This window comes from Neopsephotus bourkii, unplaced genomic scaffold, assembly GCF_033783945.1.
Source record: "Neopsephotus bourkii isolate Nb327-2 ecotype Australia unplaced genomic scaffold, CSIRO-AGI_Nbou_v1 NB_1433, whole genome shotgun sequence".
NCBI classification, from domain to species: Eukaryota; Metazoa; Chordata; class Aves; order Psittaciformes; family Psittacidae; genus Neopsephotus; species Neopsephotus bourkii.
This window is the reverse complement of record NW_026901910.1, coordinates 4,123,151-4,139,761: the sequence shown is the minus strand read 5'-3', so window position 1 is coordinate 4,139,761 and position 16,611 is coordinate 4,123,151. Positions and strand designations below refer to the sequence as shown.

Genomic DNA, 16,611 nt, shown 5'->3' with positions numbered 1-16,611 from the left:
TTGCAATTATAGTTGCTGTACATGTATACACTCCTATAGCATAGAGAAGATGCATCAAGATCATCTGGCTCTTACCAGACAAGGACTAATCAATGCAATCTTCAGAAATCCCTCTAAGTAATTGGCTTCCACCAAAGCAGCATTTCATACATTTGGGGATATTATTTCTGAGAGCTGGGAGGGAAACTGCAAGCACACTAAATGCTGAATAACGGTGTCTGCACATTAGTACCGCAGCTGAGCTCAAAGCCAAGCTGTGCCAGGTGTTGTGCAAACACATCATGAGAGTCAATCTCCACTCTGAAGTTTAGAAACACCATAACGAAGCGCTCAGATTGATTGATAAACTGGTCCTGAATAGGAAAACAAACATTAGCAGCTTGTTTGTTTGACAAAAAGCTATAGTTGGAAGGGGTACCCCTGGCTTCTAGGAACACTTCCAGTCTCACAGGGAATAAAAACACACAGAGCAGGAAATTCCAGCTTTCCAAGACCAAGAGTCACCCTCCACAGGCATAGAGAAACAATGCTGGGAACAATTGCTCACAGCAGATGTGCCTCATAGTGGTTATAAGAACTCACATCATCTCCTGGCCAACCTGACCTGCTCCCAAAGCAGCCCTGGTGCCTCAACAGTCTCCATGCTCTCTGTCCCTGCTCTCCTCTTGATGAGAAGAGCTCCTCCATCATTAGGACTCAAGCATCAGTGACGTGAACCCCAGGAGCACGTGAGGAGAGAGCTGTCAGCTGAGTCCCTGTCTAAAAGACATCTCTGTGGGTCCCATCCCAATTGCTTGTGAGTATACGGGGTGTGACCCCATTTGTCTTTCGTCTCTATCTGTGGTCTGGTCATTCACAAGCTCGGGGGAGAAATGAGCCAGATCCCACTCAGCTCCAAAACCAAACCAAGGACGTAGTGTGCCTTTGGAAGCTACAGGCTGGCTGTAGGTGGATCTCTCTCTAGTTCCTGCTCTCCTCAGACTGAGACAACTGAACTGGCACCCTCAGAATATAAAAGGGATAAATACTCCTAGCTTTCCTCCCTGTTGACAGATGCTGGGGTGCATATAGGAGATGCACTCCTATTAATGACTCACATCAAGGATGACTTTTCTGCTGTAGCAACTCCGGAGACCGAAGTGCATGTGCAGATGAGGTAGGAGGTGGGATACCCGATACATCCATGATGCTCAGTAGTGCTCAAGTTCAAGCAAGACTGGGAAGGGCTGGAAAATTAACAATTTGCTGTTGTATTTAATGTATTTTATTGCTCTTTCCCCTTTCTTTCCTCCTCTGTTTTCCACCTGTGAGGCAAATGAGTGCAAGCTGGGAGAACAGGGCTCTGTTTCTTGCCCTTCCCAGGTTTTTCTGTGGCCTGAAGGGAGACTTTGAGCATTTCTAAGTGATCCCATCAAGTGCTCTCATCATTGCTGATGCTACACAGCCTTGGGACTTACAATCCTGGTAGAATTAGCATAGAATTTAACACTCCAGTAAAATGCCTTCGGTAGCTAAGCTTGAATTAAGGCTCACTGTTACAGACGTCAGCAGGGACCCATTGCCTGAGCTGCAGTGGGGTCCCTGCCTGCACAGCCCGTGGACTTGCTTTAGAGTGGGGCTGAAACGCTGGCAAAGAAGAGAAAAATCAGGGAGTTTTAGCTCAAATATAAGCTATAATCTACAATCCAACTAGAAGCATTTTTATAGCACAGAGAACCATCCCATGGAGTGCAGCACACACACACCAGCCTCAAGTGACCATAGGTGAGGCCTCTCATGCTCTGAGTTACTGGTTTCACTCCCAGCATTAGGAGCTCTTTAGATGCAGAGAAGGTTTGGGTTGTTTTGAACACACAAACTGAATCAACAGAAGTTACATGGTACCAACCCTGACCTTGCTGCAAGGGTTTAGAGGCAGCACAGCCCTTCCCTGGTTACTCAGTCCTGTCCCTGCCCATCCCTGCTGCTCAGCCCCAGCTCAGCTCCACGCTCACTCATCCCGTTCTGCTTGTTCTGTGTCACAGCTCCCTGTGCATCCCACACCACTCCCCAGCTCCAAGCAGTCCCAAGCTGCCTCAGTTTCCCCTCCTCACAGTCGGCACAGGATAACTCAAAGGTGGTCACCGCATTCCCACCTTCCTTGTTCCAAATCAGTGCAAATCTGGGGACTGCAGGACACTTTTTAAACCAGCAAAAGGACAAACGAACGCATCTCCCTCCTTTGCTTGTTTCACCTTAATTGTCCACTTCATCAGAGAGAAGGACATTCACCCAAATTAAAGGCTGGGGACTCTTCGGGATGCTCACACCTGGGCGGGCTGAGGCTGGCTGGAGGTACCAGCCCTGCTGACCCGCTCAGGACGGGTCTTTACTTCTCCTCCTTAACTTCTCCTACCCCGTTTCCCCCTTCCCTGCCCCGGGGCACGCAGCTCTGCCCCTCAGACCCCTTTCTGCCTCCCGGGGCAGGTAAGCGGGGCACAGCGAACGGCGATGGGGAGCGGGGAGCCCTGCCCCGGCCGGGGCGGGGAGGGGCAGGTAAAAGCCTCCCGGTGCGCGCTGGTACCGCCTCCTGCCCGGGCAGCGCAGAGCCGGGGCGAGGAGCGAGCGCAGCCCCGGGGCGTGCGGGGAAAGGGCGTCCGGATGCCCCCAGGGCGAGCGGCGCTTTGGGTCGGGGGTGCTCCGGTCTTGGTGTGCTTGGTAATGAGGGGGGGCTTACAGAGGAATGGTGTTAGAGGAGAGCATCATGCTCATGGGAAGGGTTTTGGTGGGGTTGTTTGGTTTTGGTTTGGTTTGGTTTTCCGCCCCTGCGCTTTCCACGAATGGGGCGGGGATACAGATGGTCACCCCCCCTGCTGTGCTCATCATGTCCTCGCTCTGCGTTCAGCAGGATGGTTTCCGTCGCTCTCGAGGTGAGCTGCAGCTTTGTTGCCTGGCTGTTTCTGTATGCCTGCTGCTGCTACTGGAACAGGGGCCGTTCCTACGAGTGGAGCTGTCGCTTGGTCACCCTCCTGCACGGGGTGATTGTCACCTGCCTCTCCGGTTACGCTGTGCTCTTGGATGGCCCCTGGCCTCTGACCCATGCAGGTATGTTTGGAGCCTTACCCTGACACATGTCGTTGTCATGCAGTGGGGACACCCCTGGTTCTGTTACAGGTGGAGTGGGGAGCAGATTGCTTTTGCTGCCTCTTATGTGTAAGCTTTTGGAGTGTGTTTGGGGCAGGATTTTGTCGAAGTCCCCCTGCTTCTTCTCCTCCCACTTCTTACTGTTAACCTTTTCCTTGTTTTATCCATGTGCATATTGAGAGCTTTCAGGTTGGCAGCTTGAGTTTATCGCAGCATTAGGCGTAACGTTGTGCTGAGAATAGACCCAGTGCTGTTCACATCTTTAAGGGTATAACAGCCCCTAGCATTTGGCTGTGGGGTTTTGTTTGCTGTTTCCTGTAATTAACACTCAAACGGTTCTGCTGATGGTGGTCAGGCTTTCCAAACCCCCCTTTCTAAGGGAGAAAAAGCAAACTCGAAGTGTGAAGGGATGGGTGGCCTGCCTGTGTCTGCTGAGCAGGCTGAAGCATGAAGGGAGAGCAGAACCAGACCTCCTGCTTCCAGCCTGGCCGCTGACCCATAGGAAAGGCTGGAAACTAAGGAGGAAAGAGGCATGCTCACAATCTGTATTGCTCCATATCATAGAAGAATGTCTTCAGTCAGATCCCAGGCTTATGTACATCTTTCATTTCAGGTTCACCAAACACAGCTCTTCAGATCCACGTGCTCTCCCTGACCTTGGGTTACTTTATCTTTGACCTGGGCTGGTGCCTGTATTTCCAGACAGAGGGGGACCTCATGCTGCTCCACCATACACTGAGCATCTGCGGCATGATCATGGTGCTGGGGCTCGGGAAGTCTGCTACAGAAGTCAATGCTGTTGTGTTTGTGAGCGAGATCACCAACCCTCTGCTCCAGACCCGTTGGTTCCTGCGGGAAATGGGCTGGTACCACACTCTCCTGGGAGACATTGTGGATTTCTTCTTCGTTTCCCTCTTCCTGGTGCTTCGAATTGGAGGAGGAGCTGTGATCATGCATGCGATGGTGACATCCCCTGATCCCAGCTGGCTCCTCAAGGCTGGAGGCTTGGCCATGTACGTTGTATCTTTGGGCTTCATGGTTGAAATCTGCCGCTTTGTCAGGAGGAAAATGATGAAGAAGAATATTTCCTGGGCAAGGTGGAGGACTGTGAATGCACCTGCGAAAGCTAACGGGCACTTGACCGCTCATTAATGGGTTGTGGATAATCCCCTGGGATAGGGTTCTGGCTTATTCCTAGGAAAAGAACTCCTAAACGTGACATGGAATTGACTTTCTGGCCCTGGCTATGCCTGGAGGAAATGAACCAGCACTAGGAACATGGGGAAGCTGACAGAAGAAAGGTTTGAGTGCACACCTGAAGAGTTCTGATCCCCTGGCTTCCTCAGTAATGGTGCAGTCTCAAGGAGAGAGGCAATACCTGACCTATGCATTCTGCCACCGATAGTGGCACAGCCTGTATGTCCTGTGATCCTTTTGGACATAGAATTGGCTTACAGTGTACAGGCAGAAAACCCCATCTCCCTGCCCCTGGGACCAGGTAGGGGTGTGACTTAGGAAGGATTTATTGAGCCTCATTCTCCCTGGAGCTTGACAACACACTTGACTAAGTACTTGGATGAAAGCCTGTGAACAAGACTCAAGTGCTTGCTGGGTACGGTAGAGTTGTCCTTTGCCTGTGTGGAGTGATGGTACTTGAGGTGAGGTAATGTTTTACCTCATTGCTTTTAATGATACATTTCTTCCTTTTTTAATACTTGTGTTCAAGCAGATACTGATCTTAGAGCACTGTGACTTCACTGGGATTAAATGAAGCTCTTGCAAACAAGAGACAAGAATTAGACTAGTGCCAATAAATTCCATAAGCAGGTATTCACCTAGTCCTGGATTGCTTCAAAGAAACCAAACAGGCATTTTGTGGGTGAGAGAGAGAGAAGAGCCCCTCTCTGGATGCTCTTTCTGCTCTGGGTTGGCTCAGCTGCAAGCCACCTAAGCGGAACGCATGGCTAACAAGTGCAATAAGTGACTGTATTTTCAGGGCTGACAGTAGTGTTTAGGCAGATCCCAATCTGTTCCATACCAGCAGGTCTTGGAGTATGGACCAGGTCTCTTGTTTTACCTCTCAGAGTGGTGTTCTGACATTTCCCCTGGGGTTTTAATGTGAGTTTCCCTCTGGTTAAGGCTGCAGTTCAGATTTACTCTTCCATAAAAGCCTCATTTACAGCTGAGAAACAAATGGCTTTGTGTTGCCCTCAGGCTTAGGAAGGCTGGTTGCCTTTCCTTCCTCATTTCTTAGAGGAGCCCCTGAAACAGCCTGTGTGTGGCTCTTGCTCAAGCTAGGTGTCACCCCTGCTGCAGAGGGGAAGGAAGGGAGCAATGGGAATACAGCTGCTATGGGGACACAGCCTTACTAGCTCCTCCATGCCTCTTATCTCACTGCCTTCGGCACTGTTCAGGGCAGATATCTGCCTTGGCTGGGGGTTAGAAGAAGGTGCGTGGAGAGATTAAGAAATGACATGAACTAACTTTTGCCATGCCCCGTGAATGCACTGCAGCTGGGAAGGCAGGGAATTGAGCAGGCTGTTGCCTTTAGAAAAGCAGGAGCCTTGCTCTGGGGGCCTGCGTTTGAGATGTGAACTCTTGCCAGAGTCACTGTGCTCTTCCAAAACCTCCTCTTGAGTGATGAGACTTCTAATAAAGTTGTGCTCTCTTGTTCAAAAGAAATGATTGCTGTAATGTTCTTTTGTTCTGGGTCTTAATGAAGCCTGAGGAAGAGAGGCTTGAGGGGAGCCTGAGCATGCTAAGGCTAGTAGTCACTGACCAAGCTCTGGCTCATGCCCTTAATGCAGTTCAGGAAGGAGTGAGCTGGTGGGGAAACAAGCACAGGACTGAGCCATATGCTCTAGAGCTCAGGTTTAAGGTGTGAAGAATAAATGAAGGTCAGCTGAAGCTTAGATTTGTGACTAATGTACCCATAACCTGCCTCGGCAATGAATTGTATCACAGGGAACTTGAGAATAAGCCGTAAAACTGAGGTGTTTGCTCTAGATGGGTCACAGGGTAACTTAAATTCTGATCATGTCCTTCATGCCAGGTTGCCCTTTGTTAGCATCAAAACCTCTCTGTTGCTGTGCTTCATCTTAGGAATGGCCAGTTCAGAAGGCTGGGATTGCAGGCGGTTTGTCTACGCTGTATTTGGAGAATACAGAGTTATGAGATGTCCTAAATCACTGCTGCGTGGCTGTCTGGGGTGGAAGTGGGCCTGGGCTTGGCTTCCAACAAGGAAACTCTCTTCCTTCACCTGTGGAGACAGTAAATCAGTGCACACAGTTTGCATGCAAAACCAAACTGATGGAAGCTGCCCTGTGAGATGCAAAGACAAGTGCCTAAGCTTAGTTTTAGCCTTAAATCCTCTAATGTGATGCTAGAAAAGCACCTGGTTCCACCCTTGCTATCCCATTGGATTTCTTATTTGCTAATATGTCAGAGAAATGTCATTTTTAATACAGGCGCCTGGTTTTTACCTGTCAAACATCCTTGAGGGCTTTTACAGTCGCAAATAGCTGTTGGGCTCTTGTGTATTTCCAGCTCTTGTGTATTTCCAGCTCTTGTGGGACAAGTTTCCCAGTGTTGGCAAGCCAATAGGTTCACTGTTGTAAGCTCTCCTTAGAAGAAGTACAGAAAGTAGAAGGGATGTACTGCTGAGGGAGGGTGCAGCTGTACTACACCATGTAGCAGCGTGCAAATAACTGTTAGCAGAGTTTCCTGGCCTGAGCTGTTTTGCTGAATGCTGTTACCCAGCCTGCCTATTTAAATGGCTGACACTGCACACAGCAAACAAGGAAATGGGTGTGCAAGCTGCTCCTAACTTCTGGCACAATCCACTTGCTACCTTGCATCTCACTAGATGCATGTTTTGCACATTGTGCAATCTAGAACTATATCCCCCTCCCCTCCCATTCTACCTCAGACATTAAATGGTCCTGGTCTTGGTAGGACTTTCAGAGTGATCTGCAACCATCTCCGTTGTTCTTCCTGACTGCTGAATGTCTGTGCTATGGGTCAATGTTAGCCCTGCAGCTTTCTGTCTGTCAACCCTGTTCTTTATCCTAAGCTAAGAACAGCTCCATCTCGGTTCTTACTGATGCTGTTAGAGGGGGCTGGTGCCTGGTCCAGCAAAAGTGAAGGAAAAGATGAGACCTAAGGTTTGTTAGAGAAGCAAACTTGCTGTTAATGCTAGTGAGGCTGTCGTGCTGAAATAGCTGAAGGATGAGCATCTTGTAGCAACAGGAGCCTGTGCCTGGCCTGAACTGGAAAAGTAAGATAGAGAGATATCCAGTTGAAAACAGCCTTATTACAGGTACTGTAAGAGGCAGGACAAGATACTCTCATCATCTGTATTTCAAAGGGTAAAACTTGACAGGATGAGATAAAAAAAACCCAAACTGTTGCTGGGTGTGAGAGATTGTTTTGATTGCAACATAAGAAAGGAGTGTGTTGGCTGTGGAGGAACTTTTTTGCCATATACTTTAGTCTGCATAAGCCCTAGATTTTGCTACTCCGTGGATGTAGATGAAGGCAGGAGAGAGAAAAGATGTGGTTCAGCACTGAATGCTTGTAGCGAGAAGAAATTGCTAGGCTTTGTAACTGCTGCACAAGCATTGGATGAGAGGGCATGTCCAGGGCAGGGCTGTGTGCTTGCACAGCCTGCTGAAGCTGCGTGCCGTGCACTGATAAACCCCACGGGGTATGTTTGTTACCCTGAAGCTGGTGCTGTAGTGATGCAGCGTTGCAAGCTCTGTAGAAGAGTTGCTTCACATCAGGCGCTGCCTGGCTGTGTGAAAAGCAAGCCCACATTTGCCAATGTTATCTCTGCGGCACGTGAGATGATTGAAGCGGGTCATGGGTGCGTGGGACTGATTTCCTGTACCCATAGGCTAAAACGATGCTCTCCATGTGCCCAATGGAAACACAACCTGCACCTTGCTCTGTGAGCAACCGGGCACTGAACCGCGGAGGCACCTGGAGACCTGCGCGTTAGGGCTCTCGGGGCCAGCCCTGATGGTCCCCAGCCTCTTGGCTGGGTTGAGGAGGGAGGGATGCTCACGGCGCCGCTGCGGCCGGGGGATGCCGGGCGCCCCTTCCCTGCGCTGCCGCGGCCGTTGCCGTCCCTCCTCCCCGCCAGCAGGTGCCCCTCGGCCGCCGCTTCCTCTTCCCGGGCGGCGGAGGCGGCCCGACCCGAGCAGCCGCGGCCCTGCGGTGGGTGCGCGGGGAAGGGCCTGGCCCCGCTGCCTCCCTTGCGGCGGGCGGGGGACCCGGCCTCGGCATCCTCGGCAACGCCGCGGGGGCCGCTGGAGAACAGCGGGGCCGGAGGCGAGCGGCGGAGGCCGGCTGCAGGTGGGCGCTGGGAGCGGGACGGGATGCGGGGTCGGGCGGTGGGCATGGTGTGCAGGCGCTTTGGGCTCCTCTGCTGTATAGCTGCACCCCATGAGGCCATAGAGGAATAACGGTGCTTTGCTGGAGGCGCCCACCTCGTCTTTTAAACGCTTTTGGGGAGAGCAGGGCTGTGCTACACCAGGATTTTAGGCACCTGTAGTTATTATAGGGCCTGCTTTCACTCATGACCCCGTTGCTCCTGGTGATGCGAAGGATAATATGATTACTAAAGGATATTGCCCTTTCCGGTGTGCAGGGACAGGGGCAGCTCACAGGTGCAATGTATACGTGTAATGTATATGTGCAATTGCATATGCTAATGACAACGTTGGGCTTTGACATGCAATTAGAAGATAGCCCCCTTTCTTTCCAGGGGATGGAGAAATAGTTTTTGCATCTCTTCCTCCTTTTTCCCACATCAGAATTCTTCCTGCCTTATCTGCCCTGACTCTGGATGCATACAGACTTCATGTACCAGGGATGTCAATGGAACGCCTGGTCAGAGCAGTTAATTACATCCTTAATTCATCTCCCCATGTTCCCAAGGCCCATTATAACATAATGGTTTTGTTTACCCAGCCTCCTAAGGAATTCCTGGTCAGACTTGCAGTGCCCAACCTTCCTGTTTGGCCTGTTGCAACCCTGACTCCTCATCAAGCGTGGTCCTTTTGCTGTTCCAGAAGGACCTGGGTGTGAATCCAGTGCGCTGGTCAGCAGGTACCAGCAGGACCAGTGGCACTTTTGCTATTACACAACTGGCAACTCGCGCATCCCAGAGCGTGACTCACTGCTTTTGATGCGCTTCCCTGAATGCTCAGGAATAACGAGACACATCTTGCATTGCATGGAAAGGTATTATAAATATGAATGAGATGTAGATATTATTGTGTATTTGGGGGGCTTTTAGCAACTGGCTGCTGAAGGTGGTGGGCTGCTTTATCTCATCACTGGTTGCTGGGGGGTGCTTTATTCTAATCTGAGCTCTGACCTCAGATGCTCATGAAGAAGCTTGAACTATGTGTTGTGGTTGGAAGTTTCCTGGGGAGAACAAGGGGGTTTTACAGTGTTTTTTCTTCCCAAATTGTCCTGGAAATGTGCTGGGGCTGGGAGGTTAAAATTCAGTAGCAGAAGGAGATGGCAATGCCTTTTGTGTTTCTGTTATTAGCACTTGGAGTCGCTGCACTGGCAAAGTCGATTAGCAGTGGACATAGCAAGAGACTGTGGTGTTTGGGTTTTATTGGAGTGTTTTGTTGTTTCAGGAGAGGAGGAACCAAGAATGAGTAGGTCAGGTGGGGCAGCACAGACCAGTCAAATGCAGATACATGGGCAGGGAGCTAAAACGCAGAGGCAGGCGTAGCTCTGGATCAAAGCTTTATTGCTGGATGTGGCGCTCCTCAGCCTGTCCCGCAGGCAGTGCAGATGAGCACTAACACATGCCAGCACATCCTGCACTGTAGACTGGTTGGAGAAGTCCTCCGAGGTGCTCTACCAAGTTGTGGGGTGTTTTCTGTTCAGCCAGGTAGGAACTCGCTGCCTCACAGGGCCATTGCTTTCATCGCATCTTCCCACAGCTGAGGTGACACTGGTGGGGGCCTGTTTGCTGGAGGCTCTATGGTGAATCTGCCCGGATTGTCAAGGATACGTTTCTTTGATGTAGGCCTTTTCCCACAGGAACTCCAGGTCAGGAGCAAGCAACAGCATCAGGAAACCCTTTACACTCAGTGATGGCGTGGTTACGGATGAGATGCTGCACTGGGTTGGGCTAACACTGCCGATGCTAGACTTCTGATCCATTTTGTCTTTCTGTTCCTGTGGCAGGATGCTGTTCCCCCTGCCTCTGCGGGTAGCCTGCAGTCTGCTTGCCTGGTTCTCTCTCTACACTTGGTTCTGCCATCGCTACAAGCACCGGAATTATGAATGGAGCTGCAGGCTGGTCACGCTGACCCACGGCATCCTTGCTACCTGCCTCTCTGCTTACGTTGGTTTTATTGATGGTCCCTGGCCTATGAGTCACCCAGGTAAGTAATGAATGTTGTGGTCCCAAGTCCTCCAGTGTGTGTTGGCACAAAGCAGGGTTCTCCTGCTACCTCAATATCCAGCCCACCTGAGGAATGATGACTGTGGTATCTGAGCTGCTTTGTGATGGAAAGTACTAGAGAAATGGAGAGACTGGTACTGTGTTTTGGTAGCGTAATGGTCTTCCCCAGCTGCAGTCTGGCAGGGCATTTGATCACGTTGTGTGGCTATTACATGTGTGCAGCTGTTAGACTAACAATTACAGTATTGTGATTTCTCTGACTTCTCCATCTGAGCTGTGATCAGTACAATCTAACACCAGTCTGCCAACACTGAAGGTGAATACCCCTTGTCTCAGATGCTGCCTGCTTGTTGCCTCCATGTTTTAAAGCTCTGCCTGGTGTCTTTATGTTTCAGGATCACCAAACACAACTATCCAGGTACATGTGCTGTGCCTTAGCTTGGGCTACTTCCTCTTTGACCTCTGTTGGTGTGTGTACTTCCAGACAGAGGGTGCCCTGATGCTGGCCCACCATCTGGTGAGCATCTTGGGTATCACAGCATCACTGGCACTCGGGGAGTCAGCTGCGGAGGTCAATGCCGTCATCTTTGGCAGCGAGATCACTAACCCGCTGCTGCAGGCTCGCTGGTTCCTGAAGGAGATCGGCTGTTACCACAGTTTCACAGGTGACGTGGTGGATTTCTTCTTCGTGGTCCTCTTCACTGGGGTGCGGATCGGAGTGGGGGCCTGGCTGATGTACTGCGAGCTTGCTTCTCCCAAGCCCAGGTGGTACATTAAGCTGGGTGGCGTCATCATGTACGCTGTCTCCTGGGTTTTCATGGTCAGCATCTGCCGCTTCGCTCGGAGGAAGAGCATGAAGAAGTACCACGCCTGGAGGAGTCGGAAGAGTGAGGAGTTATACTTGAAAACTAATGGGCATCTGAAAACCCATTGATGGGATGCTGAGTAAAGACTTCCTCGAGTTCGCAATCTGGCAAGGAGGGGATCGTGCCTGAAATGCCACTGTTGGGAGAGGAGCCAACACACGTTAGCAGTTCTGGAGCCAAATTTATCCCTGGCATAACTCCACTGAAATCCATGGAGCTATGCCATGGATTCATTGGATCTGCAGTGTTTGGCCTGGCAGAGGCTGGCTCAATGTCTACGTAAGCATACACTAAACGATACGAGCGAAAGAAGGGCTAATTTTACTGACTAAACATAACCAGTCCAGCAGTGCAGGTGTAAATAGTAATTTTCATAGCTAACTCCTTCAGCAGTGGTAGAATCTTGGCAAAGAGGAGGACATAACACTAGATCTTCACGTTCAGAGTCCTGTACAGTCTAGCCAGTTAGAGAGACTCTTCATAGTGTTAGGAAGAAGCATCTTCTAGTGTTTTGTCAGAGTTGGGATTCCTGGCTCTTCCACCAACTTGTTATGTGACCTTGGGCAAGTCATGTAACTCTAACTCTGTGCCTCATTTCCCCATCTGTGAATTGGGGGTGATGGAGCTGATCCATCTGCGTTATGCACTTTCAGATTTTCACTTGAGAGGTGCTATATGAGTGCAAAATGAGGGTTGGTATCTGCACTTCATTCATTATCCCTGTGTTTCCTTTGGGAGAAACTTATTTTGGTGGTTGAGCTAGAGTGTGGCTCTAGAGAGAACAGAATTTTAGGTAGGTGGTTGTTTCCTACCCTAATTCCTTTCAGTAACTTACTCAGTAGTGTCCAGGAGCTCTCATCAGCACTGGCGCCTTCCTCTGTGAGTACACCCAAAGACACAGCCCCCGGTGCAAAATGCTTTTCTGACTCCTTCTCTCTTCATCCCTCACTGTTAAAACTCCACCCACCCCTTCCAAATACTGCTATTAGCTCCTTGAGTGGCTACCACCGTTCTGAGAAGCTCAACAAGCTTGTTTCCTCAGATCCGAATTGGGATTTCGGGTTGAAGAATGGCCAATGCACATCTTCAAATCACAGTGGCTAAGATGGAAAAGCTACTCGGCTTCAAATCTGTCCTGTGCCCTGTTCAAGACAGAGACTTATCCTTGGCTATCCTTATCTGAATTGACGCCTTGACCTCTTGTCTTTGAATTCACTTCTGTCTCCCTGATTGGATCTGTGTCGCTTTATAAAAGTGGGCATTTATAGCCACCTATTTACATTTATAGCCATTTATTTACAGCCAATAATTAAAGGAGCTAGAGGTACCCAATCTGGCCCTTTTTTAAGCAAAAAAGTGAACCTGACTGGGAGGAAAACTCAGCGTTACTTTCATCTGGTCCCATTTCCAGGGAAATCTGTCCCCCGGTTTGGCAGCTTCTGGTGTTTATTTCACTGTATGTTCTTAAGTGCTGTTCCTTTGTTACTGCCATCATCATTACAATCATCTCTTCTGAGCCTCAGCACCAGGCCTGCAGTACAGCTCAGGTGCCAGTTCTGCTGTGAGCCTTGCCTGCTGCAGCCAAAGATCTGAAGAGCCCAAACCGCTTCAGATCTAATAGAGCCAACTGATGGCTGAGTTGGTCCTGAAAAGGAAACTTGACTCATTTAGTACAGCACAGTGATAGGACTATTGGGCCTTGAAGGGGACAAGAAGGGCTAGTTGGGGCGTGCTGGTTCTTTCCCAGCAGTGCTGCTGCTGTTGGGCATGTCAAGGAGCCTTTTAGCCTCAGCTTACCCACTCTATTAAGTGGGTACAGCATTACCTACCTCGTGGGGTGTTTTCATGTGTTAACACTATGCCACCTTTGATGAAGGCTTGGTGGTCTGTGTCAAGCTGTGTTGTCTAAAGGCAAAATTGCTTTGAGCAAAGCACTTGTAATGATCAGTACTTTGTCACCAGAACATGGCACTTCCCAGCATCTGGCTTGCCTCACGAAAGCAGGACTCCAAGCTGTTTTGCAGTGGTTCTGATGGGTAGGAGTCTAAAGGAATAAGCTAGGCATGCGCGTAAAGATCAGGCATGCTGCTGCTTGTTCAGGTAGACTCCCAAGCTGAAGACAGGATGTCTGGTGGGCTTTCCCTAGTAAGGATTACAGTGAATGGAGCCAAAAGCTCCATTTGGACTCTAACCTCTGCTGTGCAGCTTACTGCATTGTTACTCCCCTGCTGTGGGGACTGTACAGCCCATATCTGCCCAAGTGACTAAGGATGTCAGCGACTGCAGGTATCTATGAAACAACTTGTATGAAGATGTTCAGAAAGATAATGCCCCTAAGGGCTGACTTGTCCCCTTCTTTGAACTGGGGGAAGCTTGGTTGGAAGAAGTAGAGCACTGTGGTCAGTGTTGAGGCCTTAGAAGTTAAACAAGGGCACCAGAAAACAAAAGAGCAATTGGGAATGGCTTTATGAGGTAGAGCTAGCAAGGATGTCTCAGAGTAAGGCCTCATAGTCTGGTAGTGGGCTCCAGCATAGAATCACAGACCCAGAAGAAGTGTAACTTTCAGGCTATGGAGCACATGGTGGGACCTGTCCTCGGGCTAGTCCATAGTGGCTAGAGCAAATTGTAAAAGGAAACTGTGGAGCTAGTGTGAAATTATAACTTGTGTTTGAATTACTGTGTAATAGCAACTAATGTTCCACCAGTGAATGGTGTAGATGCTTTGTATTATGTTTTATAAAATAAAGATTATTTAATTATATGAGATATTTGGGGTTTCTCCTTGTATGTGGTTATTAAGTTGTACTGTGCATTACTGGCTTGTTGGCATTGCTGGTGTAAAAGAAGAAAGTGATGCTTGGTGGATGCTTTTTAGGGACATCTTAGATGTGTTAACAGGCAGAGAAGCCACTCTGCAAGGTGGTCTCAGGAGTACTTGGTAGTTTGGTGTTTGCTAATGGGTGCTTTCAGGTTGTTGACTGGCTGAACAGGGTGCATTTCTTCACTAAGGTTTGTTCCCAGGCTTTTCATGTGCCTATCCTCAGGCAACTCATGGAGTTTCCTTTGTTTTCCATGCTGTGTATGCTAAAGGAGAAGGTTCTCCTGTCTTTCCACTTTTCTCTTCCCATGACAGGTTCAATACGTGCTCTTCTAAATCCACATAAAAGAAGGTGTTAGCTTTTACTGCCTTTGCCCTGTTTCCCTCAGTTCCAGGGGGAGTTTGGCAGCTGGTAACTTGGAAACATAAGGGGTCTTTGGCAAATAACTTTAAGACTGAACCGAACAGATACGGAAAAGCTTTTGCAAAGTAAAAGCTGTTTATTGGCAGCCAATTTTGTATGGGAAGCAGAAGGTTTCTGTGGCTTCTCAGATGCCTCAAAGTTCTTCAGCAATGCTTGTATTGCAGTGGTGTTTGAATTGTGTATTGTGTCAGAAGGTTCAAATCTGTTCAGTGTAACTGATAATCCTCAAATGCAATGAGAAATAATGTTATTCTCCATCTCTTTAGGTTTTTCCCTCATAGCACATACCTTTCTTTTTATAAGCCCACCTCAAATCAGAGGACATTGATTGTAGTAGAGAGCAAGAAGGAAACTCATGGAAGAATGTACAGCAGCTTCATTTGTCTTTACAAAGGTTGCTCCTTTAATTATGCTGATATGGAAAGAAAGCTTAGTGCTATAAAAATGCTTACTGCAGTGTGGATTATCCAGGTTTAGGAACTGTAATAAGCACTCACAGTAGAAGCTCTGATAGATTAGGCTACCTGTGTCCTAACAAAGTCATCAAAGTATTGCATTTGTGTCCTGGTGACTTAAAAGCGTAGAACAAACACTTTATGGGTTTCCAGCATTGGCAGTGAACTGGATGCAGAATGAGCTACCTGTCTGTAGGTAGCAAATCATGTGCCTGTTTTAAGGTGTGAGATGGGAGACATCCATTGGTGGCTATTGGATTGGTCATATTGGTTTCTGAAGCAGGTTGCATCCACATAACAGAGAAGCTTTTTAGCATCAGCCCAGCACCTGTAAAATGCAGTAGATAGCCAAGCAGATAGTCTGGATTTGATTCAGGATATCATTATTAGCTTAAGCTCCCTCAAAGGTGGAATCTCAGCAAATAATGGAATCCCACAGGTGTTCTCAGCTGGCTCAGAGGGATCTCATACCAGAGCGGCTCTGAGTTCCCAGGGATCAAAGGATGCTGAACTAAGAGGCAGCCTTTAGTGCTTAAGTGAGTTTGATTGGTTGGGACTGCTGGGCACTACAAAAGATCAGTAGGGCAGGAAGGTTTAAGTTGTGCTTAGCTTGAGAGCAGAACCAGTCCTGACACAAGGTCAGGGTCCTATTCATTCTCCAGGAGTCACAAATTCATATGCACATCTGAGAAAGTAGCTGTCTGTTAGCCCTTCCCCTGTGCCTTTCCTCTCCAGCTGTGCAAGGCATGAAGATTGGCTGTTGCCTTCTGAAAGCAACAGACTTCTTTTTGCCAGAACAGAGTTGGCATAACAATTTATGGTAAGTTCAAAATAACAGTCCAAAACAGTGGTGCATTCTGTCACTGATTTTACATTTATTACTTGCCACTAGCAAAAATTAAAAGACATTATCCATAAGTTATGATTAGTGAAACCCAGCTAATAGCACATCATACTTGACTTTAAACACACAGTTCTACGAAGCTAGATGCTCTTTACTTGATGTCTGCAGGAGATCTATTGCACCCACAGGTAACTTCCTCCAATGGCTCCTATCTGAAATGATGTGAAGGGGCCGGGGTGTGAGCAGGACCTGGCTGAGAGGTGCCACACAAGGCTTTGCCAGCAGATGGCAACAGCTCCTCAGTGAGCACAGCTGGAGAACGGCAAGAAGAAGCTCAGTGAAGCCTTTTCCTCTAAGCCTGCCTTTACAGGAGTCCCATATAAGGCACCTCCAGGGAATCTGCCCGTTTGGTGCCATCTTTTAGGGAAAAGCAAGAAGCTGCACTTCACAGGAGGCAGCCTTCTTTGATTCAGGATCCTCCTTACTTGAGCTGCTTGGTTCTGCTCCGGACAGTAAAAACCAGACTGGTGGGGACATTGGGGCTTTCCTGGGTGACACAGACTGGTGAGGTTAATGAGTAGGTTCCACTTCCAGATCTATGTCTGTGTGACAGTACTGCATGTAAATTCAGGCTAAGTGATGACTTTAG

The 16,611-nt window shown here is 48.9% G+C and overlaps 3 protein-coding genes across 7 annotated transcripts in view; all 3 read left to right on the top strand.

Moving 5' to 3' along the window:
• TBCEL (tubulin folding cofactor E like) overlaps nt 1-16,611 on the top strand; it is a 320,977-nt gene that overhangs the window by 11,425 nt on the left and 292,941 nt on the right. The window lies entirely within an intron of this gene.
• On the top strand, nt 600-4,440 carry LOC133220423 (TLC domain-containing protein 5-like). Of its 3 annotated transcripts, none has more exons than XM_061368514.1 (3): nt 600-796; nt 2,888-3,084; nt 3,737-4,440. In XM_061368514.1, exons 2-3 carry the CDS (start codon nt 2,889-2,891, stop codon nt 4,273-4,275), a joined length of 735 nt encoding a protein of 244 aa, XP_061224498.1. In that variant the 5' UTR covers nt 600-796; nt 2,888; the 3' UTR covers nt 4,276-4,440. The 3 variants fall into 3 exon arrangements, with proteins under 3 accessions (XP_061224498.1, XP_061224497.1, XP_061224500.1); XM_061368513.1 differs by lacking the exon at nt 600-796 and adding an exon at nt 2,317-2,466 and having other exon boundaries at nt 2,885-3,084; XM_061368516.1 differs by lacking the exon at nt 600-796 and adding an exon at nt 2,318-2,466.
• On the top strand, nt 8,397-12,663 carry LOC133220434 (TLC domain-containing protein 5-like). Of its 3 annotated transcripts, XM_061368548.1 has the most exons (4): nt 8,525-9,369; nt 10,336-10,535; nt 10,951-11,220; nt 11,321-11,452. In XM_061368548.1, the coding sequence occupies exons 1-4, from the start codon at nt 9,314-9,316 to the stop codon at nt 11,410-11,412; spliced, it is 618 nt and encodes a 205-aa protein (XP_061224532.1). In that variant the 5' UTR covers nt 8,525-9,313; the 3' UTR covers nt 11,413-11,452. The 3 variants fall into 3 exon arrangements, with proteins under 3 accessions (XP_061224531.1, XP_061224532.1, XP_061224530.1); XM_061368547.1 differs by lacking the exon at nt 8,525-9,369 and adding an exon at nt 8,397-8,478 and having other exon boundaries at nt 10,951-12,663; XM_061368546.1 differs by having other exon boundaries at nt 10,951-12,663.

Excerpts from the sequence above, each read along its gene's own strand:
- LOC133220434 (XM_061368546.1), top strand. The coding sequence starts at position 9,314 with ATGCGCTTCCCTGAATGCTCAGGAATAACGAGACACATCTTGCATTGC. Across the intron at positions 9,370-10,335 it reads ATCTTGCATTGCATGGAAAG|GATGCTGTTCCCCCTGCCTC; the intron begins GTATTATAAATA and ends TTCCTGTGGCAG. Across the intron at positions 10,536-10,950 it reads CTGGCCTATGAGTCACCCAG|GATCACCAAACACAACTATC; the intron begins GTAAGTAATGAA and ends TTTATGTTTCAG.
- LOC133220423 (XM_061368514.1), top strand. The coding sequence starts at position 2,889 with ATGGTTTCCGTCGCTCTCGAGGTGAGCTGCAGCTTTGTTGCCTGGCTG. Across the intron at positions 3,085-3,736 it reads CTGGCCTCTGACCCATGCAG|GTTCACCAAACACAGCTCTT; the intron begins GTATGTTTGGAG and ends CTTTCATTTCAG.